Genomic DNA, 25,794 nt, shown 5'->3' on the forward strand with positions numbered 1-25,794 from the left:
ATGTGTTCACACAATGCAGAAGTTATATATTTTTAGGGGTTTATTTTTTTGAAAATTTTTGAAGTTTAAACAATTCCATTTACACACACTGAAACAGCAACACTTCTGAATGTCACTAATTTCAAGCTACCACTTTTCTCTGCTTATTTTAGTATCACAGGTTCATAGAATGGTTTGGGTTGGAAGGGACCTTAAAGACCATCATGTTCCAAGCCCCCTGCCATGGGCTTGGAACCTTCCGCTAGCCCAGGCTGCTCAAAGCCCCGTCCAACCTGACCTTGAACACTGCCAGGGAGGGGGCAGCCACAGCTTCTCTGGGCAACCTGTGCCAGTGTCTCACCACCCTCACTGTAAAGAATTTCTTCCTTATATCTAATCTCAATCTACCCTCTTTCTGTTTAAAACCATTACCCCTCATCCTATCCCTACACCCCCTGATAAAGAGTCCCTCCCCACCTTCCCTGCAGGCCCCCTTTAAGTACTGGAAGGCTGCTATAAGGTCTCCCGGGAGCCTTCTCTTCTCCAGGCTGAACAACCCCAACTCTCTCAGCCTGTCCTCAGGAGAGGTGTTCCATGCCTCTGACCATTTTGTGGCCCTCCTCCGGACCTGCTCGAGCAGGTCCATGTTTTTCTTATGTTGGGGGCCCCAGAGCTGGACACAGCACTGCAGGTGGGGTCTCAGGAGAGTGGAGTAGAGGGGTAGGATCACCTCCCTCGACCTGCTGCCCACACTTCTCTTGATACAGCCCAGGATATTGTTTGCTTTTGTGCTTGCTCATCTAAACAGACCCTTACCAGAATAGACTAGAAACATTTGTTTCATTTGTTATGTATGTAATATTCATATTACATGGCATCCTCAGGCCAGAACTGGATAAAAAAGGCATTCCTGAGAGCTAGAAAACTGTATAGAAAAGAACATGCAGCAGACAAGGAGATAACACCAGCCAACATGAAAGGCTGTGTGCACATCATCATCTATCAGGAGCCAGAGAACAATCCCCCCTTTGAATTAAACACTCCACAGACAAGTAAGTCAGCAGAAAATTCTTATCACCCAAAGCAAAAGGAAAAAATGGAGAGGCTGATAAGGACAACTGGGATGATTAAATAACAAAATGACCAGATATTAGAAGAAAAGTATTGATGTTGCCTTGTCCTTCACCTCATATCAGAGACACTCCTAAGATGGATGTATGAGGCTTTGGCATGAGCATTTTCATTAGTTCTGGGTGAAAGCTGGAGACGCTGTTTGCTTCCTGGGAGACTTAATTTCCTCATGGCTGGGAAGCAGAGTAGACAAATTTGTTTTCCTTAAAAGGTATGTTATGCCACAAATATGATGGTGTAACACCTTCTGCACCTTAAAGAAAACATTTGCACTATATATAAATTCCTTGGGTTTGTTAGGTTTATGTTTTTCGTTACCATTGCTATCTTCATAATTAAAAAAACCCAAACAGTTACCAGCAAGTGGTAGCAGCCTATTCACACAGGCTAGAAATCCCTTTATGGTGTTCAGTGGTACATTAATAGGTTTTGGAAATGTGAAGACGCAGTCTCAATATAGTAAGACGTTTTCCATTTCCAAAGTCATGAAGTAGAAAAGCAAACTACAGAAGACAGGGTAAGCAGCAGTATAAAGTACGTTTACACTTTTATGGAAAGAAATTACCATTGGGAATGTTTGTTTTATTGCATGTAATTATATGCTGTGTAATTTCTTAATACCGTACAAAACTTTTCTAAGACAGACCAGAGAAATCCCGTCAGATGTTTAAAATCTTTTTGCTGTTTGCTGTAATTCCGATGCTACAAATAAATTCAAAAGGAAATACTCTTATTTCACCCTGCTCTCTGTTCTTATGTGATCTTCTTCCTTGGTCTCAATGACTGAGTCACTTGGAAGTAACACATAGACTATGGGCAAGATCTTTCATCTTTCTTTTAGCTTTTTGTTTCAGTCTTATTACAGGTGTTCCCAGATGTCTTACTCTCAAGAGGCACTTAATGTGAGTGTCTCTTGACAGGTCTTTTTTTTATTATTTCAAGATCCCACTGAGTTTGTAAATTGTCCACAACTGCTTTCTCTGGACCCATGTCCAGGACCTCCAAATACTGCTAAACAGTTCTACATATCTCATCTCAACATCTATCTGAGCACTTTTTTTCCAATTCTTTCCTGCTTATTCAAGTCTTCCCTCCAGTCTCATATCAGATTGGTGATTCCCACCCTGTCCCTTGTTTGGGGCATGACCTGTCCCTGCTCTGTTTCCACTCTCAGGGCTCCCTGCTACATCGCATCAAGTTCTGATTCACTCCCATCCCCTTTAAGGCCCGTAGCTGTTGTTACCCTGTCATCTCTCATTTTGTCTTATCTCTTCTTTTTCTTATCACATCCTCTTTACCTTACTAGCAATACATATGTGCCTGTTTTTACAATTGCTTTGCATGTCCATCTGTTTCATTGCCTGCACCAGTTCATCAGAATAGTTTGCTCTCCTCTCCCAAAACCAGCTCTGAGATTGGCATACACAAATTAGCAAAATGGTTAACCGCGTGTGCATAGCACATGTGGTTATGCAACGGTTAAGGAGAGATGCTATCATCATAAGCATAATATGTGGAAAATTTAGTGCACCAAATAAAATTATAAGTATATTTTAAAACTATGTGCTGACAGTCCCTTTACCTGCATTTAGTGCCAGAAGCCGAGTTCCAGTACTCTTTCCAGACTGCAGAGCCTGCAGAAGTAATGAGGAGAGGAGTGCAGGAAGATATTTCACACATTTGGGGGATGGGAGCAGGGAATGACAGTGAAGTCAAGCTTTGGCAGCTAACATGTATTTAAACTCTGCCAATGCTTCGACTTGAACTAGATTTTGACTATAGGTTTTCTGTCTTTGAAATTGTCTAGTCACTTATTCTGGTGCATTATTCTGGACTTAGAACCTGACCCAAGTCCTGTACTACAGTCCTCCTGCTCTGCCTCATAAGTTTGCACCTCAGCAACCTCTTTCGGCTAATAGAGTACAGAGCTTCACCTCTTTTGCCTCTCTCTTTTCATTTGTAGTCCTTGTTTCTTTGTCATTTGCTACTTTTCCCTGTGCTCTGTGCTTGATAAGCTTGTGATGGCGTTTATCTTGAGTGCTGTGTATTTCACTGCATACCTTTCATTTCACCTCTAGCCTTCAAGCTTCACTCGAAAACCTTAAAAATATAGTTCCATCTTACCTGCTAGATAAATGTCTGCCCAAGTCTGCAGGAAGGCAAAACCGGACTTCCAAGAGGGAAAACAGCTCCAGGCATTTCAGTAAGACATTACCTCTGGTATTTAGGATTTGTATGCAGAAGGAAGCAAACAGTACAGCAGATGCAGGTCCAGTATCCAAGCAGATACAGCACAGCCATGGGAAAATGTCTTGCTGTATATCAAACCCCAGCTGCAAGGAGAGAGGAGACCTGTACCCGTAGTCTTTTTGGTTATTAGATTTGTATTCTAATTAAACTAGCTGGAGTTCATAAAATTGTATTTCTTGGCCTAGATTGGGTTTAGCACAAGAAAAGCCCCTAAAGTACTTATAGCACCCCTTTATTAGTCCTGAACCTCTGTACATTTTGACCATGTGTTTATTTCTCAAATAACACTCCTACTTCTGGAAATTTCTGAAGTGTCAGGATGCTCGAACACCTGATTTTAGGTGTTTGTATGTAAGAAAAATGTGTAAGATCTCATTATAGCCAGTTTAGATCTTAGGTTCAGCTCAGTCACCTGAATGGATGAAGTGCATTCTGAGATGATGTCCTAGCATACCTGCAATATGTGTATGGAGCTGGCAGTTGTCTCAATGGATCTGACATAAGAATTACAGGAGATTTACACCTTTCTGTACCAGCAATTGAAGCTCAAGTGGGATAGCCTATAACACCTCTGTAAATACCCATGGTTAGACAACTGAGTCAAGCAATAGCAATAGGCAGTGGAACTCACAGTGATACAGCTGGCAAACTCCTGGGCATTATCTTTTGCTGGTCTGAATTGCTACGTAGACTACATGTCCTAAAAGAGGAGCTTAGACACTAGACTAGATCACACCCCCCCCTCACACATGTGGATTCTTCTAGTTCTCTTATCGTGCAGCCAAACCCTGCTCTATTGTCCCACTCTGCGGCAACACTCATCTGTGACTCCACACAGATCAGAGAAAGATCCTGAATTTTTTCAGGAGCAGAGCAGTCAAATCATACATTAAGCCTGCAAATATACATATAAAAAAAGAGAACTGAACTTGTTTTCAATCATTACTACAGAAAAAAGATTCTACTGGGTTTGAGTCTGTCATGGCAACTTTCCAAAGCCACTTCTCTGAAATAAAACTAAATTCCAAAATGGTCCAAATGACTAATATTCTAAATAGTAATATTTTTGTGTTTAAAAAACCTTTAACACATATACTTTAATGATGTTTTCAGTCATATTTACAAATACTCTTATCTATATGAACCCTAAACAGTACTGATCCCCATGATTCCCAAAATAATCATTCAAATGTGAACAGTCTTTAAGGAAGACATAACTTCTTCTACCCAATAATGTTTAAAAGAATGTTGTCCTTTTTGATTTTGGCAAGAAATATTTGTTGATAGGTAAGTAATGTTACATTTAAAATAAATATTTTATACTCAAATTACTTTTTACATTAGTATACCAGTTAGAATAAGGTCATTATCATATTACTTCATTAACGATCTATATTTTCATATAGTAATGGCAACAAATTAATTAATCTGTTAGACTTTTACATCTGGCAGAGCAGGATTTTGTATTACCAAATTAAATCTTACAGCAAAATATAATGTTAAAAGTGATCAAAATGTCAAATTCTGCATTTTCTTTGATGTTAAGTAAAAGAAAACTTTACAGCAAAAGGAAGTGATTTTCAATACCAATCAAAGCATTTCTGGAAATAGGTAATTGACATTTTATTCATGTACACTAGACCGAAAAAAAATTATGGTAACAGTTACTGATCTTTCTTTCAGGATGTTGAGAAACCATATGCAGTACATCTCTTCTTTTTCCGAATCTTAAAAAAGCAAACAAACAAATTACTAAAGCAAAGAACGTTGTTCTTTGAAACATCAGTTCCCCGCAAGGAGATGCAAGGGCTTAATTGAAAATTTTTGTAGAATAGTTCATTAAAGATAAAAGTACAATATACTATATTCAAATAAAATTAGTCTGAATATCTGGAAAGTCTTAATGTGATGGGCTCCAGAAGTGATAAATACATATTTATGACCAACAAGGAAGTTCTTTATGCTTTTTACTTTGGAGGAGGAATCAAGTTTTTCTGAGGAACATCTCCAATTCAGCTTGATGATTGGTTCAGTCAAACAAGAAACCAACATGTAAATAGGCCAGCTGTTGTCACCTAGACAATATCTATATGCAATTAAACTTAAGTATATCCTAAAATTAAGCAGTGGCAAAGGCACATTTGCTATTCTTAAAAATAGAAGAATATATTTTGACATTTTTATTTAGAACACTGTTTTTGTGCTAGCCTGTAAGTTTCTTCCTGGGAAGGGACTATTTGTCACTAAACTGAACTAAGAAAGAGCTAAGAAAATTACATGCTTAGCTGTTATATCTTCTTTTTTTTTTTTTCTTCCAGAGGTTTCACTCCTCTTGCTAAAATCTTGTTTTGATAATGACTTAATTCCTGATAAGGTTCCGCTCATTTGAAAGAAACACAGATGAACTGAATTAATGCAATTTTAAAAAATATTTTTCTTAACATTAAATGTAATTATTATTTTCCATTTCAGTCACTAAGTAAGTCTGCTTTATGAAGGCACCAGAACATGAAGGGTTAAGATTCTCATCTGTCCTAAGGCGTAAACCTTCCTGTTTTCCTTATTAAGCCAGATCTATATTTTAATTATCTGTTAAGGAGAAATGCTATATGAAGAGTAGGGCTACATGTATGATGTACGTACATGTTGTTCCTCCAGCTGGGATTTTGTGAGAGCTGGAAGAGACACAGATGGATTTGCCTGTGTTGTCGTCTTGCCAAGCAGCCCAGATTGAAGGCCTGAGCCAGAGACAGCAGCAGCAGGGTTGGATCTACTGACTTCCCTGTGCTGAGTAGCTCCAGCCAAAACACTGGAAATCGAGATGTAAGACTCACTTACTTAAGTAACTTAGGGTCCTTTTACACGTTTTAGGGTGTTTGATACCCTTCACAGGGCTAACAGATGAGACACATGTTATGTTTGACAGTCCTTCTGGAGTAGTAGCTGAAGACGAGGAGAGATACCCTAAGGCATCTAAAATGACCATAAGCATCATCCAGTCTATCCCCCATTATGTTTTAGGCTCTAGCAATGACACAACTTGTTTTTGAACAGCTGTTTGGTTAGCTACGTATCAAGGCAGTTTAACACACCACTTCCATGTCTACAGAGGTAACATCACCTACCGTCATCCTTATCAAGTTGAGCTGTCACACGGTTGTCTCACGTTCCCATGGCTTTTGAACCAAGCACAGCCTTACTCCAAGTGAATCTAGAATTGTGATTGTTGTTTTAATGCCAAATAAGTGTTAGATATAGCTGGAAGCTGCCACTACTACCACTCATTAGTTTAACTGAAAATATGTTTAATCTAGAAAGTGATAAAGTATTTCTAATAGGCTAGCAGCTCTGTTTTCCCACCAGGTAACATAAGTAAGCATCATAAATAGCACTGTTATAAATTGTGCCTATAATATCAAAAAAAGTGCCCCATACTATATAAATGAGTCATATTTGGGGTGGGTTGATTCAGAGTATTATCTTGCAACGACAATTATATACAAATGTCAATTCTAAAGCAGGTGGAAAAAAATTTAAAATTCAAAGAAAAATTTAAAATCTTTTTAGAATAATAGGTAATACGAAGAAGTCACTGAAATCCTTTAATTATTCACTTCCTGTCAATTTACCAATTATGACTAAGGTTTAAGGGGTATATCTACCTCTATATTTATAGAAAGACAGAGTGTTTGTATGCTTTTAAGCTATGTTACAGAATAATTTATAAATATACAGAACTAGAAAAAAAAAACCACATTGGAATAATCTACTGAAAGTGATTATTTAAAAAAAATCATACTCCCAAAGCGACCGATTCATTAGCCACATCTTTCTGTTTTAAGTAGTTTTGCCACCAGAGGTCAGCATTCTACAAATTTCAGTATGAGATTTACCACAGTGTTCCCTTTCAACCATTTTCCTCGTCATTAACAGCTTTAAAATAATACCTTACATGGATAAACTCCTTGCACTGTATTTTTAGTTTTGGTTTGGTTTTTGTTTGGGTGGGTTTTTTTGTTTGTTTTTGTTTTGTTTTGTTGTTTTTTAATACGTAAAGATACTTAAATGTAATGAGGAACAAGCATGAAGATTAACATGTTTTCAATTTACGCACAATAGTGTTTTATACTGCTATGATTAGAACACTGAGCTCTCTCACATGGGTAAAAAAAAAAAAAAAAAAAAAAAGAATTCCATAATCGTTTAACTTCTATTAGGATCTTCACTGATGTTTATTTAACTTACATCAAACAGGTCTGATGGGTCTGGTCATCAAGAAAAACTGCCTGAATTTCATAGGAAGATTGTTTAACCAGCATACCAATACCACTCCACAAGCTATTTGCAGCACACACTGACATGTAATTCAGGACAGGAAAATATATCTAATATCCAATTTCAGTGTCACCACAACACTTTTACTTGCTTCTAGTTTTTTTGTGAATGAAATCATTTAGGTAGAAGAAAGATTCACTTTGAACTTCAGAAACGTTTTGAAAATTATAATGCTTTGAAAAGAAAGCCTAAGTACATTTAGTTTAGTTAGATTTCTCAGCCTGAAAAAAACTCTTAGAAAGAAATAGAGCTTATTGCATTTTCAAAAATTCATACAGAAAAAATATATTATAAAATGTTTTTAATATGACCAAAAACTTCAACATCAAACAAACAGAATCTTACTGACAAAGTGTCTCTCCTTGCAACACAGAAGAAATTAAATTAGATCAGCTGTAAGTATATGAAGTCAGGACTGCAGCTGCCAAAAAAAAAAAAAAAAATAGAATAAGTAAGGTTTCTTCAGGCAAATGATAACTTTGACACCAGATTTTCAAGGCAATAGAGTCTGTTATACTAGATGACAATGATCTATGCTTCAAAATGGAGAAGAAAAGAATAATCTCCACAACATTTACCAAATGGAAGTGTAATACTAGCTGTCTATCGTAAGACCAAAACCTCACAAACAGTGCCGGATCAAACACAGATTTTTTTTCACTCAGAAGGCTATTTTTTTTTTTTCTGTCAGATAAAATAAAACAAAACCACAGAATTATTAGAAGGACTATGATCCAAAAAAGAGTCACAAATTATGCAGTCTTCTCAGTTAGCCTCCTGGGAAAATCTGTGACTCAAGAGTTTAAGTGTAAACTTCTGGAACATAGTCAAATTGTCTGCATGTCTATTCATAAATACCTGTTCCACAGATCTGTCCCATATACTAGTCCAGGAACGGAGTGGATTTTGTTCTCAAATATTTAATCCACTTAAAGAGATTAATGCAGATAATCTTTTGCTGCTCCCCATGGCACACAGGGAAACCTCTGGTAAGAGGAGATGAATTTTACAGTTTGATAGCTCCTTCAATGCACATGGCTCTATTATATTTTAATGAAATGAAATTAAATATAAATGGATATATGAATCTGTTTATTTATTGTCAAAATGCAAAAGTGACACATCATACACAAATTACCAAAAGATTAAAATGCATGTCGTTCCTGAATACTGCTAGGTGCTCTTATATTTTAAGTAAGGAGCCTTTTTATTCTCTTTTTTTAATAAACTTTTTTCCTCAGGAAAAACAATGAACACCTCCTATAGTTCATTTAAGTATATGGTATAAATCATGCTATGAACTCACATTATTACTTTCAGTGATTTTTCATGAAGGTTTTTTTTATTATTACCTCTTTTGTCCCAAATGAACACCCCTCCCCAGATTTAGGAAAACATTCTTTTCTCTAATATTATTATTTATGATTCTGTTTGATTTTGAAGAACAATAATAAATCCTGAATAAGAGTTTAAAAGTATTTCATAGCACAAATATGCATAGGATTTACTTTAACATGATATTGTGCGTATAAGGATTCCCCTGCTTTCTGGTGTACCCTTATTTTACACTAAGAATATTGAAGAATGATAGACATTACTTTAAGGAGTTCAGATTTTTCTCCTTAGTTAACATCTTCTCTGTAGTCTTCACAGGGTGTCCGCATTGCTGCTTATTCCTCGAATTTGGATAATCAGGCTGCAAACTGCCAGGAGAAGCACAATGAGTAATTGTGGCAGAGACTTAACTGTGTGCAACTTCACGTCTGTTTAGCATCAGATAAAATTAATCCCAGTGGCATCCTCAGCCGCTTGCAGCTGGAGCAGACCGGACTTGCAGAGGTGAAGATGGAAGCTGGGCCCAGCAACGGTTTGCCCAGGGACAGTGATGTGTTGGTTACTGGGGTACCAGGAAAAGGGTTAGGGGAAAGTGAGCATGAAGTTACAGCACCTGAGGTTACACTCCAGATACTGTACAGGGAGGGAAAGAACAATATTTAGCTTGTTAAAGACAGAGGAAAAAAAATCTGCTCATGCATGTACTTGCACATGTTAAATTCTGAGAGAAATCCTAAGTGCTACTATAATTAATGACAGAAATGTCTGTCAGGATGTTTGGAAGATCTGAAGGGAAAAAAAAAATAACACCACGAAGGCCCAGAGGCCTGCTATCAGCAGAAATCAAAACAAGTTGAATAGGCTCACAAAGAAGAAACAAAGCTACTATTATTTGCATAGATTATCTTACAATTTGCTCAAGTATCTGATGAATATTGTTGAATAAAATAAATGCCATTTCTTGTAAGAAAAGAATCATTGAATTTCCTATTTTCCTTTAAGGGTGACATTGGTATTAGTAGAGCACAGAGGTTTATCCACAGACTATACAGCTGCTAGGAACTTCTAAGGAGTAGGAGATGCATATGGGTGTGCTAAGTGTAGCTAATAGAAGTGGCAGCTCTTCAGTGAGGAAAGTGGTTGCTGTTCATCACCTACAGCAGAAGCATTTTCTCCTGGGTCAAGAATGACTAAGGTAAGATGAATTCAAGCTAGGAAAAAGTTAAAGAGAGCTGTGTGCCCCAAAATACAGAGAAGTCCAAAACAATCATCCTTGTAAAACACAGAAATGTCCAGATACTCTGCCTGAGAGTGATGGAGGTGTCTGTACAGAATCAGGAACAACCACCCTCAAAGATGAGCTAGTCCACAACCCAGAGTGCAAAAATAACCTTCCTCCAGTGTAAGAACTGTCTTATTTATTATCTGCTAACCAGTCATCTACCCATACAAGGACTTGCCTGTGGCTTATTAGTCTGAAAATACTTTGACAAAAAAATATGTCATAAGCTTTCTGGACATCTAAATAAACTGGAAATGAAAGAGACTGCTGATAACCACATAGCTGCTGACACCCTCAAAAGACTCCAGTAGGCTTGTTAATAGATTTCCAGTTATAAAAGTTATGCTGTGTCTTCTCAACTGTATTTGATTTATCCAGGTACCCATTATTTCTATTTTTTACTGTAGATTTAAAAAACCCTGTTGAATAAAGACAATGGGCTTACAGGCCCACAGGACATCAGAATTCTGTAAAAGTCTGCAGGATCTCAGCTGACTCTTCTATAACTGGAATAGTGCCATTTCAGACCACAAAGCACTGATTAACTGTATATTAAAATCTATTTTATCCGACTATATATTGTGTGTGTGTGTATTTAAAAGATACGAAAGATACAATCACTTTAACTATTATGTTGCAAAAAAATCCTAACATGTCTCACTTGGTTTCAAGCAAATGATACAAACACCAGAGTTCATTTGAGTTCAACCTCAAATCCTGACTTTATTCCCTTGTGTTAGTGAAATACAACCTTGCTTCAGTGGGGCCAGGATGACATCTGCAGCAGTGGTCATCTTCTGCTTCATACCCTGAGCTGCTTAAATGACTCAAGCTCTACCTGATTGTTCCATGCAGCTGCATGTATGACACATCTGCTCTGCCAGCATGTTGTTCATGCTGGGAAGGGAAACTGAGAACACATGGCCAGACCGACAGCAACTTGGTCCTACTGTGACAATTCAAGGTGACTTGCAGCTACAAGTTTATTTTGGCCATCTGCTCCTTTAAGGAGAAAAATGGCTTTGAACTACCCAAAATCAGTGTGTTCCAGGTAGCATTTGCCCTCTGTACCTTGTCAGAAACTGTCACTACTCCTTTGGCCCATGAGTCCCATGATGCATACCTGTACATAATTCTTTAACTGAGGTACAGGTCCTGAGCCCAACTGATTAGTTTGCAGCTAGGATTTAATAGGAAGTGGAAAATCTTACATTTCATTGCCCCATCTTGCTCTTTTTCACTGTCCTCATCCCTGTTTCCAGCCACGTTGTACACCAATCAAGTCGCATTGGCGAGATCTCGCCTTCTGAGTAGCAACAAGTTTTATGTGCCTTCAGTTCCACTTAAAATTATGGCACAAGGAAGAGCACGTCAAGGATAAAAAGCAAATTATGAAAGGAGAACACAGACATGAATTAAATACCTTAATGAGGTATTCCTGCCTAGCACGTTATTTCCTGTTTCAAAAGAGGGCATCGATATGAGGGCGTCAACACTGCTTTCTTGAGAAAGCTTTCAGTCCGCTTAACCAGCTCAAGCCAGCCAGCTGATGAACCTGATTATTTGCCTCTGTGTCCAGCCATGTGATTTGGTTTATTATTCCAAAAGATGGAACTTGTGGTTGTACGTACAAACTAAACTGGCTTAAAGATAAAATTCCAGGAATTGATTTGCATGTTTTAACTGGGACATGAACTTGTTGAGGATAAATTTGTTCCTGATGTGATTCGTTCTTAATATTTATCCTTAAGAAGAAATACAAGTGAGAAAACCTATTTGAAAAAATGCAGGACTTACAGATTCAGAGACAAAAACATGCTGTTAACTGTAGGGGAGTGATTCATACATGACTATAATTTCTTCCGGACAGCTGAGAAGAAAAAACATTTAGACTCTGGAAAATCTAGCTCTTATCATCACTCTTCTGGCCTACGCAGCATATCTGGCTTGAGTAATTCAACACACAGAACCATAGGATGTTCATGCAAGACTCTTGTTATTTTTTCCAAATCTTTTTTTTAGTATGATTGAGATCTAGTGGCAAAATTTCAGTTGTTGCTGTGCTATTGCTATAGCTGTGGCAGCTGCTGTGAAAAGAGCTTCTGTTTGACATTACCTCACCACTTCTAGAGTGCCTGCCCCTAAATCATCTTCTAGAGGAAGTGCCTGCCCCCCAGATTATCTCTTTCAGCTATGGGAGGTTCAGCAACGCCAATTCAAAGAGCAACTAAAATGATCTTCCCTGGAGCTCACATTTATCTGGCCAGACTCTGCTTGACGTGGGGAAAGAGTCCACAGCAGCTTGTACAACGTGGGCAGGGCCATTTTCTCAGGCCAAATTTCTCCCTGCAGAACTGCTGCAAGACTCCTGGCTGATGCTTAGACTACTGTAAACCAAAGATGATCCCCTTCTACGAGTAACCAGCTCCCTCACTGTATCAGCAGAATCACTTACCTGTCACCATCATTGCTAAAAACCGTTAAACACAGAAGTAACCCTCTGAAGTGTTGGAAAGCTCTGCAGATATCTGAAAGAACAAGAAACTATAGATGAAATTCTCAAAATTCAGAAACTGATGAAGTTCCTCCCTTATGAAAAATACAAGTCAGAAGAATTCATGTGGGACAGAAAGAGCTGTTAAATATATTAAGTGCTTTGAGCTTGTACTCTTCAATTGATATCTACTCAAAATGGAGGCAGTGCTGAAATGACATATCACTTGGAGACATAAATTGGTTTGCTGCCTAACAATATATATTTGCAGGGTTTCTGTGCAACCCAATGGAAAGAAAATTTTACTTTTTTTTAAAAGAGAGCTTGTATGAACACCACATTTTCCCTCCTGGGATGCATTATAGTCTGCTGGTTTATGGCTTACCTGAATTTAGCTGTGTTCTTCAGAAAGCCAGCTATATTAATACTTGTGGTAACCCAAAACTGAATAATTGAAAAATGCATTGGATCTTATCTATGGAAAGAACTCTATAAACTTTTGCCATTGATTATAAAAGGAAGTACAGTACAGAAATATCGTGTCCTAAAATCTACTATAGTAACTAAGGGGGAACTGCAATCATGTTCATGTTCAACAAATACTTATGATCAATGCATACATATTACAATTTAAATTACTACACTGTCAAGATTAATAATTGCATACATTATTTAAAATACTGAATTTATAGATGTATTTCTAATTATAGTAGAAATCCTCATTTTATATTAGCTCCTGTGACCCCAAAAAAATAGTATCGGTAACTATATTTAGAAGGTAAAATTAGCAAATTGTTACAGTGCCTCCTGCTTTTAAATATACCCCCCAACTATATGACACTGGCTTCAGGAATGAGACTGGCTTAAAAATTCCCTTTCTCTCTGCCCCTGCTGTAGACACTCATCCTCACATCTATGGTGCACTTCACTATTGCCTAAATCATGCTGACTGAATGGCTTGTGTGGTTGTGCTGAAAACAGAAACGCCAATACCATCCTGCTGAGGGATAAAATAACCTTGTAGCAAAAAAAAAAAAAAAGAGGTGATGTGGGTATGGGAAAACAGGGAGGGGGGAAGGATTTCTAACTCAATTTTTGAATCTGTTTTGTAACATGGTATTAGCGTCATTGATGGGGCATAGTAAACTGTGAAGAAAATGCAGAACTGAGGATCTAGGGCTGGAAACTTCTTAAATCGGCATTTTCATTTGACTATACCCTTCTGTGCAGCAAAAAAACTGCACCAAATGGATTGATACCCAATTGGTTTTCTTGTTTCTGAAAAGCACAATAGTCACAGGTTTAGACTAAACACAGAAGAGTCTATAGAAAAAAAGATCCATACAACCTACCTCAGGAAAAATCAGCTTAGACTGTCAACAAACAGAGAAGAGTCTGGAATAAACCAAGTACGTGCAGACTTTGAAATGAATCAGTTATGACTGATGTGCTGTGGTGTGGGAAGCTCCTCTACTCCCTTGGCTTGTGCTGCTGATGAAAAATTGTTTGCCGTTATGGCACATGTTCTCATCAGGAGCACATGAAGAATTATATAACGGCTAGTTAACTGAGAAACAAACACATTGTGGAACTGTATTTTAATTAATTTTCCTTAGTGATATCATGATAATTGCCACAGCTGTAGATTTCACTTAACCACAAGCTTCTTCCATTTCTGGTTACAATGATTTGTCGGGTATAAGCAAAGAAAAAAACTATGTGACACAAACAATTAATAAGTACACAAAGTACACAAGTGTGTTTATTACATTTTTGCAAGCACTTTGTTCTACATTTCAAAAACGCCACCATCAAGCTGTTGGCACATTTATGTACAAAACAGATTAATTGTAATGCCTGCTACAAAGCATTCTTTGTGAAAATACAAACTCTAATACCAGAGAAGAGCCAAAAGCATTAACATCATTACATGTGTTTAAAAGACATAGTTTTAAAAATCAGCACAAACGTTTTAAGACACAAAACTGAAACACTTCAATATAGAATCCAAAAGAGGTTCCTAATACTTTTTGCAGAACTGTAATACCGGTACTGCACATTATCAGAAAACTGTTGACCCCGTAGGACAGCCTAAGTGTAAAAAAAAAAAAAACCGAACCAAAACCCCAAATCAAAAACACAACCAAAAAACCCCTAAAACAAGCAAAAGAAAATAAAAATAAATTAATTCAGTCAACTAATACTACTTATGCATTATCATGCCACAAGTAACTATAGTATTACCCTCTACTTACTACAAGAATTGTTAAAAATTACTGATGATGCATGACTAGTAATAGTACAAAGAAGAGTTTTACTCAAGAAGTTTTATTAGAAATGCACTTACACTGAGAGAGAATTCACAATGGTCCAATAAGTGCACAAAACTACCTAAGATTTTTAACACTGACAAAAATGTCTTGTCAGGCTACATCACTTTAAAAGACACTTTACAGCATTCTTGTAGCATTAGAAATAGGAAAAAAAAAAAAAAAAATCCACCAAATTTGGTCCAATAATACTGGATTTTCTTAAATAGGGTTTTTTGTTTTGTTTTTGATATAGGTAATTCTTTCAAATTAAGATGACCTATCTTTCTGATAACATTGTCCTATCAAAATAAAGGTTCAAATATATTACTACACTTTCAAATAATAAGCTCTGTAGTGGTCTTTCACCTTACTTTAACATAATACAGGTAAACCAGTATGTGTAGGAAAGCTAGAAGCCAAGCTATAACATTTATGGAAGTCTCCTTTAATATATCTTTTACAGTTCAGACAGGTGCAATCCATTTAAATTTTTAAAGCAGGTAAAAAGATATCTGACTCCTATGGTCACTGTATTTTTGATATATTACTTTCATAAATGTAGCTAAGCACTAATTTCTTACATCATCACATGAACAGCTCCAATTTAGCATAACCATCATTGAATTAAAGAGAGATCATTCTGTAAAAAACTATGGATAACTATATCACTTAATTAACAATTGTCTATATACCATAACTCTTTAACAGGTAGCCGTGGTATTGAATTCCTTCAAAAGGCAAGTGGCCATGCATTGTTAGCACCACGGGCTGCATGCTCACAATACAAACAGGAATTATCACCCATGGAACTTGGAACAAGAGAATATTCTTTAAAAACATCAATAATAATACAATGTTAACAAAGATAAGAAGCACTTTTAAATTTTTTTTCTTTTTTTTTTTTTCCTTTTTTTTTTAATTTTTTTTTTTTTTTTTACCCACTATTACAAATTTAGAAATTGCACCTTAGATTGTTTAAAACGTTCTTAGGACCTTCACTCAAGTTGATCAGGGTCCATCTGGCAAGTTTTCCAAATATAAAGGAAAGTCATCTGAATGTTTTCTTTATATATTGTACATCATGTACAATGGTCCCTTTGAAGTATACCTGTAGTTAAAGTAGTTATTGAACTCAAAACTAAAAAGTATAAAAAGCTACTTTTTTTTCCAAAAACATATAAGAAACAATGCAAAAGGTGTTATGCATAACACATACAAAGTGATTAAAAAAATCAAACACATATTTGTATTTGACAATAGTTTAGTATCCTTGATCTAGAAGAACTAATTCGCCTAAAAGGATTCAGGAAAGGCTGTTTAGGAGCTTTGTGGTAGAGAATGGTCACACAAAGTAAGAACTAATTAAGAAACCAAGTGCTAGACAACCAAGAATTGTACATGGGTGATATGTAAGTCACCCTAACTATCTTTTGTGAGAAGCACTTTCAATTGTTTTTAAAATGGTTGGATGGCCTTCAGTTAAACAACAAAGCATTCATATGTTAGAAGGTAAGACAAGGTTTCTTTTATGTGTAAGCATTGAGCCGCTCTTTAGAGCGAGTAGAATGAATATCATGAAGCTCTTGTTCCTCCTTTGATTTAATATCCTCATATTTTTGCATTCTGCAAGCATCTTTCACATAGGCCCAGTTGGCAGACAAGACCATAAGATAATGGACCTGTAAGAGAGGTAACATGGAGTTAGGAACCAACAGAGCTAGTCACAATAGAGCAAGTTCAAAATTGAAAGCTCTAGGATAAGGATTGGGTTTTCATCAGAAGGAACTAAGCATTGTTATGTCACGTACAGCAACACGATGCAAAGTCAAGCTGGAGCTTCATTAATCCTCAGATTACTCACCTCACAGCTGTGATTTACTGTTACAGTGACTAGGAGCTGGTAGCAATGGTTATAAAAAAATTAAAAGAACTGAAAAAAATCAACAAATCACTCATGCTTTACTATTTCAACTAGTGTGCAGATCTACATGGAAAAATGCCTTCCGGTTATTTCTTGCAGACTTTTCCCCACTGAATCACTATTTGTTGAAGTAGTTGCTTAAGACAGAAATATGCCATAGACACATCTGTAGTCTTATGATTATATATCTAATACAATTACTGAAAGACTTGATTTTTCTTCCTTGTTAAAGTTAGCATTAGTTCTCCATTTAGCCATGACTTCTTTCTTTCAACCACAACTCCAGCTACTTTGTCAAAACCAGCTAATTTGGGAAAAAATTGTCAAAAATGGAAAAATGTTATGTGACAAAATACAGTTACGAATAAACTTGAGGTCTTAAAATGGCACCCACCTGTCACCATTTAATTTAGCAATTTTATTTCACTGTTGCGTTAGTGAAATAGGTTGCATACCACATTTATGTAATTCTTTAAAATTTATAGAAAACAAAAGTGTTATTTGTATGATTTTTAAAGACAACTTCTGAATACATCTTGAATGGAACAGAAAGAATGTTCATGTTCCATGTAAATTTTTGAATATGTAAAAATTCCTTTGTTAACTTTTTTAAGGAAACAAGAGCTTTCCAAGTGTTCCATCCAAAAACAAAATAAAAAATTATCTGAAAAGAAGGGAATAAAACCCACTTGCAGCCAACACAAATCATTGTATGAGCTATGATGAGCTCCGAAAGAGCTTGGTTTGGTTTTGGGAGAAAATGGGGAGGACAGAATGTCTGTGAATACACCTGAGGATTAAACACCAGTTAAAGGATATTGGCAATATTGTCACATGGACAAATGTTTTTCACACGGCTTTGAATTATCTGAAAGTCAGTGAAAGGTATCTTACCAGTAGAAAAATTACATTCTACAAATGTTTTCCATTATAAATAGAGGAGACAAAACACCCTAATTGCCTTGGAGATGGAGCTTAGTAGTTTATAAAAATCACACAGTATGGCTGCCAGCGACTGAGCTTAACAATTGGTAGATGTCCAGTCTTCTGAATGGTGCAATGAATGGTCAAACAAGTGATAAATTCTAACACAACGTCAATACAGGGAATGAAGCCGAGGCCTCCAAAGAACTGCTGCCACAATTGCTTTATTCAAAACTTCTCTTTCAGTGCAGTCACATGCTATCTGCCTTCAGTCCCTTTTGGAATTAGTTGGCTTTGTCTTCACATTTGTGGCCATCTACAGTCTAAACTCTACTTCAGCTGCCTGTTAGAGCAACAAAATGCATTCCTGTCCACTTCAGTTTCCCAAATCGGGGCCCTTCTGGACACTGCAAACTTTGCAAGCTTTCCTTTCAAAGGTGGACCTCAAATGTCCTGCCCTGCAGTCTGCTGGATCTGCTTGCAAGGAGCCTCTGATCGTCTCAAAACTCGTCTGCCTCTCACCTTAAGAAATGCTCTTTTGGCTCTGTATTCAGCCAGAAAATAAAAATTTTCAGTAATGGTATTCAACTGGTTTATTCTAGGACTCTCTGGACATTTATTCCTCCCCTAGCAGGCTTTCAGGTACTTTATGATGAGAGCATCTCTTAAATTTATGTTAACCAACTGCCTCAGAGGCCGCAGACAATTTCCTGAAATCCTACGTAAGAAATAAAGAAACTAAAATAGGATTCAGTAAATGGAAAATGGAATAGATTACTCATAAAAACATCTTGAGATTATGCAAGTTTTCATGTTCATATTGGACTCTTGTAGATATACAAATATTTTAGATTCATACTAAGTGAAAAGAACCAATTTAGTACGTTCGTTCTTTTTTGGAAATGCCAATGTTGGCTTTTTCCACAGATGTTTGGTGGCAACTGTTGCTGATTAGCACAGGCTAATGTACATTTCTTAATCTCGATAATTAAGATCAAGGTAAGCATTCTGAAACCCTTCAAAGGACCAAATATTTTTGGTGTCCTTGTTATCCTGGTAGTGTATGGCAAGCTTTCACCCAGTTAATCCCTACTTGAGGAATGCAGACTGACTTGAGGACTCATAAAATAGCAAGAAGTGTTCAAAGAATCTGTCATCTAGGAAAAAGATTACACATAATAGTTTATAGCGCAACACTAGCAGCACAATCTGTGATAATAGTGCAAGTGCTGGAGATGGCAGCATGTACTGTGTTAATTTGTGACACTGTCTCGTCATAATTTAGCACACAGGAAAAAGAAATGCCTTGTACCTAACTCAGCTGTTCCAAAAGTTTTCACCATGAGTAATCTCTGGATCAGGAATTTCTGGATCAAATCAGAGACACTAATGCTGAACCTCCACTCCGCTGAATGAAATGCCTTAAATTTCCTCCACGGTAAAATTCTTAAGAAAAATCAAAAGAAACAGTAATCCTAATTCTGTCATCTCAGAAATTACAATTTTCATCCAATGAAAACACCAGTGCTGGTCCTTTGAGGGTAAGGTTTCAATTTAAAAAAATACAATCTGAACCTTGAATACATTATAGACGTGAGAAATCTAGAAGTGGAGGGCATATGAGCAGTATACTCGTATCTTCCTGACCTTTTAAAACTCCTCTGCCAGAAAACCTTGCAATTGAAGAATATATGATGAAAATGGGACCATGTAGGCACATTTCTTATCCTCACAAAACATTCGGTAACAACCCAGTAAGAGACAAATTTAAGCCTAATGTCTTGCAGTTTCTCTTGGCATTTTTCTTCTACTAAAAAACCAAACTATTCTGAAAGTACATTGGCCACAGTCTGACCTTCATTAAACTCCCATTCTTTGTCCATTCCTTCCGTTAAAAGTTACAGAACCAAACTTCTGGAATAACTGTTGAAAACTCTTGGAGTTCACACTCACTATATGTAGGATGACTTTCCTTGAAACAACTACTTTATCTTATATGATGAACAGAACCTCAAATACATATCCATGTTATATAACGACATATACATCTAACAGTCCCACAAGCTTTGTTTTTTGAACACCAAGTTCCTAGATAATATTGTCATACTAAGGAGGTCATCTCTAAGTGGCTGTCTAATTCTATTTCACACTTCCATGACCTGAATAGCCTGAAGCCAGTGGGGCCCTGTCAAGGCTTTTTCAAATTGAAGTAGGGCAGCTTCCACAGTCTGCCTCAGGATGTTTCAATTACAGGCATATACAGGACAGAGGAGGGTCTTTCTGTACCTATGAAACAGTTCTGTTTAGATTTCTTTATAAGGAGAAAGTATGCTTCAACCATTCAAAACCGTAGAATTGCATCTAGGCTAGGAAGAGTTTTGGTTTGTCCTTTCCTTTTGGGACATGTCATTATTTCAGCAGATCTGAAGTCAAAGTAACTTTTTTCCTACTCTTACATACATCTAATATCCTGCAGAAGAGCACAGTTGTACTGGGGGAGAGGGACTAGACCACTTACACATTTCCCTTGTTCTTCCTCCCTTGGTTTCAGGAGAATTGACTGCAGCTCCATTTTAACAGGACATAACTTCTGTGGAAAACTCAGGTAGAAGAGTACTGCTCACATGGTAACTTTTCAAAAGGGAAACCGTGTATCTCACAATTCAGTTTTGCTGTAGTGATTTTTGGAAAATGTCACAGACAGGATGCTTACTAGCTTTACAGTCAACCCTTTGGGATGGTAAAGTTTAATTTAAACAACTTCATGTCTTCTGTTTCTATCTGACACAAAATTGAAAACATTAGAACTAATATGTATTACTTCAATGATCATTTCTGCATCCATTTATAATCCATTCAGACATAAGAAAGTAATGATCAGAATCATACAGATTCCAAATTAAGTATGATTCAAAATCCTGGCTATTTTTTTTCGGTGCTCAAGACTCACAAAAAGCATCTACAACATAAATAATTTTATCAGGTTTTTTCATCTTGGACTGAAGTCTAAGAATGGTAAATTTTCAAAACAAATTATGTGACCTTTTCCTTTTCTGCAAAATAAAGCTTTCCCTCACACACACTGTAAAAACCCAAGTTTTTCTGTACATCAATCCTAACTCATAGGCCAATTCTCTTTCAGAACCACAGAGCAGCATAAAGAGGCAGCTAGTGAATTGTGAAAAAATTCTAACATTCATATATGTTAGAATCTGAAACCAAGAGAAACATTAAAGTAGAACATCCAGGAAAGCAGGAAAGCTTTTATTTCTTAATACATGCAAAACCATTTGGTCACTTTTTTTTTTTTTTCTTGGTAGTTTTTACAATAAATAACTATATTTTTTAAAAAATTTATTTTAAAAACACAGTTTCATGAAAAGTATCCTGGGGGCAGATGGTCTTAATATTTTTGAACAAGCTGATTTCTTTAGTGAATTCATGACAAATATTGACATTAAAAGAGTTAAAGAAATCTGCACATATTAAATAATCTGGCACTCACAAATGTCCACAAATCCAGAAGTGAGGATATAGTGGAGTATATCAATGTTATGACTTAAAATATAATTTAAAAGAGCAGATTTCACCAATTCAGTTATTCAGCAGTCTCATTGATGACACACTGCTATCACTGGCTGGTAATAAATACAAAATACATACTACTTTAGTCAGATGGACTATTCTAGTTTACAATAACTATTTGCAAGAAATGTTTTAAAAGTGCAATAAATTCACAACCTTTCTCTTTTGTAAAGGACTAGTATTTTAATCAATTTTTCTGTTATGAAGGCCAGTTAAATTTCACAAACATGGAGATCTGCTTCTGTTGTGGATATATACAAAGACTAACTTCACTAAATCATATTTGTGATTAGTCTTGCAACAGTTTAGGGAAGGGCACTGGTTATCCAGTGACTTAAATGGGTTCTGCTCACTTTGTTTCTCACCCTAGCCCATTGCTGATGTTTTGTTCTTCCTGTATGAGACATTTAGGACTGAAATTCATTTTCCCTCCACTACATTACTTCTTCCTTGGGAAAGCAAACTTTCCTTGAAGAAAAAGAACCTGTTAATATCTACGTGTCCAAGGACAAAACTCTGAAGATTTTTCATGCCCCGTCTCCAGTCTTTGCACAACTGTGACAACTGTGAAGCACGCTGCTCAACCTCTAAATATGGTCTGGTATACTGGTTTTGGAAATTACCACCATCAAAGAGTGGAACGTGCTAGTCTTCACCAGGTACCTAACAGATCACAATGTTAGATTAAAAAAACCACAGTTTAATTACAAAATTGACATATATACAACACAGTCACAAACATTTCATAAAACATACATTTACCAGCATTTGGATGCTATTTAATTTACTAGCATTTAGAATCTTAACTTATATTTCTGTTGAAACAGCCAGTGTTATCATGCCTGCTCTCTATAGCCACAAAATCCAATAAAAATCATACTTGGGTATGGGTAAACCTTCAAAAATATGTGAATAAATCTGAGCAATCAAAGTGAATTCCTAGTGGATTAGTGGGTTAGTACTTGGTGTAACACATCTATGGCATCTTTGATATGGTACTGTGAGTTTTGAAGGGGGTTTTTTTAAACTTCATTGGAAGTATCATATATTTAAACTACGTGGCTCAAGGTACCTACTTAATTTGCTTCCACTGAAGATGCGTTCATTTTCACTGAAAATCTTTTGGTGGCTATTTGGATTCAAAACTCTTCTTTGAAATGCAGAGTTGTTATCTGAACAAATTAGCATTTTCTAATTACTACTGAATATACTTAAAAACAATAATGCACTGGAGAACTAATGTTCTCTTGGATATACTTTCCTAACACTAATATATATATATTATCATAATTACTATTAGGTGACCATTTTTTCAGCTGGAAGCAGAAAAATCTCTGTTTGGAAAATCAATTAAATTATTAATATAAACTATATTCTACTGTTATTATTTGTGGTCTTGAAATGAAAATTACATTGAAAATGTGGTTTTTCTTCATTTAGATACCTCCAATGTCTTGGCAGGGTGTCATGTAATACTGAAGAAATGGCAGAGAACAAAAAAAGTAATGAATGCAACAGGAATAATAGCTCCATTTAATATTCTCTGAGGTTTTTTTTATAAACATAATTCTAAGGAAAACAAAAAATTTATGGCCCTAGGATTCAATGAAAAATTACTAATAGCAGTAGTAAGAGTAATCACCATCCCTAACACTTTTCTTATGGAATGCATCAGTACCAAGTAAAACTCATTTTTCATTTCCCATTCCAGTATGTATTGTATAAACCTACACTGATACAGAATCCCCATTCTAAAAATATCTTTATGCTTAAGCAGACACAGCAGACAAAAGGCAGAAGAGCAAGACACTAGTTCATACATTTTTTTCTCAGTGGAACATTCTCATTGGCAAAATGTCATCAAATTCAAAATAATCTTAATTCTAAAAAAAAAGTCCTGGCAGAAAAACTGATGAATTCACATATACACACAAAACTGACAAAAGGAGTCTGCTCTTAAAATAACAGCATGGCATGATTGTGAACACCCAGAAAGGCATGGATCATAAAATATACAGGTCATAAAGTATATTACTATCGGTATGAGACAGACACATGAGTTCAGACACTGGTCTGAATACAACAAGAGAACAGTAAAAATCCTTAGCATGTACTTAAAGGTGTTTTTTTAATTAAATAAAGTAATCATGATATTCTACTTCAAAGGGAATCCTTCAATATATTTTAAAAATATGAGATTATTAAATAACAAAATTATATTTTAGTAATAGCAATGAGTGATAGTATGGAAATTGAATAACTGATACTAAGTAGCAACCACAGTGGATTAGCAATTCAGATGATGGAAGTACAAAGAGTTGGGTCACTTACCATAGCAATAACTGCTGCTCCAGCTCCAGCAAGTGCCACAATGAACAAGTGGAATGTCATGTTTAGCTGCAAAGGGGAACAAAGAAAGGAACTTTCATGTTGACACGCTAAAGAGAAGCTGAACAAAAAAGTCATAATAACATAAAGCTAACAACTACCTTCCTTGTGACACCCCTCTACAAAAGTAATGATTACTAATACTTTTTCCAAAAGATTGACATGACTACATGACTTTTGGTATGTGGTTGTTTTGTTCAAATATTGGTATCAGGGATAAAGCATAGTTCTATTTAAAAATGCTGTATTTAAATAATAAATTATTAAAAAAACCCTAATTATTTAAAAATAAACTAAATTACAGTAATACCTAACCAGAGCTACAAAAGTTTGTGGTGGTTTCTCTAGTGGCAGACAGCCTAAGAAAACTCCATTTTCCTTCATTATCTGAGCCTTTCCATCCTCATATATTGATTTACTTCCCTCCCAAATTACTAGATGATCTTTAAGGTCCCTTTGAACCCAAAGAATTCTATGAATCCATGAAATTTGCCAGTAAAATTTGTTCATAGCAATATAATACAAAACAGGTTACTTAAATAATCCCAGTTAACCATCTTCCTCATCTCACCCCAAACCAAACAATTGCATTTGATTTTATTTACTTTCAGTGGTCTGGTTTACACAGCAGCCTGAATGTTGACTGCACAAAGGCTGCATTTTCTTAGATGGTTTTGGTATAAAAGCAGACTCTGTACCTTCACTCTGAGAGAATTTATTCAAACTTAGTAAGACCCAGCAAAACATTTAGCAAAGCACCCTCAGAGTGATCATGAATTTAGCCTCTCTTTTTGTTTCAGATGTAATTTTGTTTGTCCTGTCTTCATTCCTGCTCATTTAAGAATAAAACCAGAAACCTCAGCTGAACTGAAATAGGTGGGCTGTGCCTAAGGGAGAAACCACAAAGAAAACTGTACTAGGAGTTATTATCCACACTGCAAGATTTGGTCAAATCTGTCTGAATTATTTACTCTCCTGTCACAACAGTAATCATAAGATATTCAAACAGTGGTTCATTATATAGACTTATTCATTGTGCAGCAGGTGCATTAGCTTTCAAAAACATCCCAGTAATAATATACATGAAAATGGAATTCTTAACAAAAAATAAAATATGAGCGTATTTAGAAAACAAATGACTGGAGAAATTGCACTGACTAAATTTGGTACGTGGTAAAAGACTAGGAAAAGTACTTGCTGACTGTATTTTCCACTGGGATTTTATTTCATCACCATAGCTAGAATTAGAACATGAAGAGTAAGAAGAAAACACACATCAGTTACCTCCTACTATAAAATATGATGTGGATTTACCAAAAATATTATCACATTTATTCACCTCATTAGAGTCACACATCTTGATGAAACTTTCTGATGTGGTGCAAACCTTCTTCTCCTCTCCAATAGTTACAATACCTGGAGCAGAACAAATATTCACAGTATTTAGAATTCCTAGCACATGGCAGTTGACTTAATACGAGCCAGAAAAGCTAAGAAATACACATTCTTGGCTACTTTGAAGAACTTGTTTTACAACAAAATCAGTTTTCTGTTGATGAACAAGGGCTGGAACACCTCCTCTGTGAGGACAGGCTGAGAGAGTTGGGGCTGTTCGGCCTGGAGAAGGCTCAGGGGACACCCTATAGCAGCCTCCCAGTACTTAAAGGGGTCCTGCAGGGAAGGTGGGGAGGGACATTGTTTCAGGGAGTGTAGGGGTAGGATGAGGGGTAGTGGTTTTAAACAGAAAGAGGGCAGATTAGATATAAGGAAGAAATTCTTTACTCTGAGGGTGGTGAGACACTGGCACCGGTTGCCCAGAGCAGCTGTGGCTGCCCCCTCCCTGGCAGTGTTCAAGGTC

General features: G+C 36.3%; 1 protein-coding gene and 1 long non-coding RNA gene across 3 annotated transcripts in view; both read right to left on the reverse strand.

Moving 5' to 3' along the window:
• Nucleotides 1–6,485: 6,485 nt before the first annotated feature.
• On the reverse strand, nucleotides 6,486–14,272 carry LOC141959798 (uncharacterized). The gene is made up of 5 exons (XR_012633498.1): nucleotides 14,159–14,272; nucleotides 12,768–12,840; nucleotides 9,294–9,398; nucleotides 8,041–8,116; nucleotides 6,486–6,571 (listed from the first exon to the last, which is right to left on the reverse strand). It is a non-coding gene; the product is annotated as an uncharacterized LOC141959798 (long non-coding RNA).
• A 223-nt stretch (nucleotides 14,273–14,495) lies between these two features.
• Nucleotides 14,496–25,794, reverse strand: part of GPM6A (glycoprotein M6A) — a 127,105-nt gene continuing 115,806 nt past the window's right edge. The window contains exons 7-9 of one of the 2 annotated variants that reach the window (XM_074905779.1): nucleotides 25,276–25,352; nucleotides 23,880–23,945; nucleotides 14,496–16,797 (exon numbers count right to left, since the gene is read on the reverse strand). In XM_074905779.1, the coding sequence (XP_074761880.1) occupies nucleotides 16,645–16,797; nucleotides 23,880–23,945; nucleotides 25,276–25,352 (296 nt within the window). In that variant the 3' untranslated portion in view covers nucleotides 14,496–16,644. The remainder of the gene's footprint in view (nucleotides 16,798–23,879; nucleotides 23,946–25,275; nucleotides 25,353–25,794) is intronic. The other variant, XM_074905780.1, reaches the window with a different exon arrangement.

The sequence above is a fragment of the Athene noctua genome, chromosome 4 (assembly GCF_965140245.1).
Source record: "Athene noctua chromosome 4, bAthNoc1.hap1.1, whole genome shotgun sequence".
Lineage (NCBI taxonomy): Eukaryota > Metazoa > Chordata > Aves > Strigiformes > Strigidae > Athene > Athene noctua.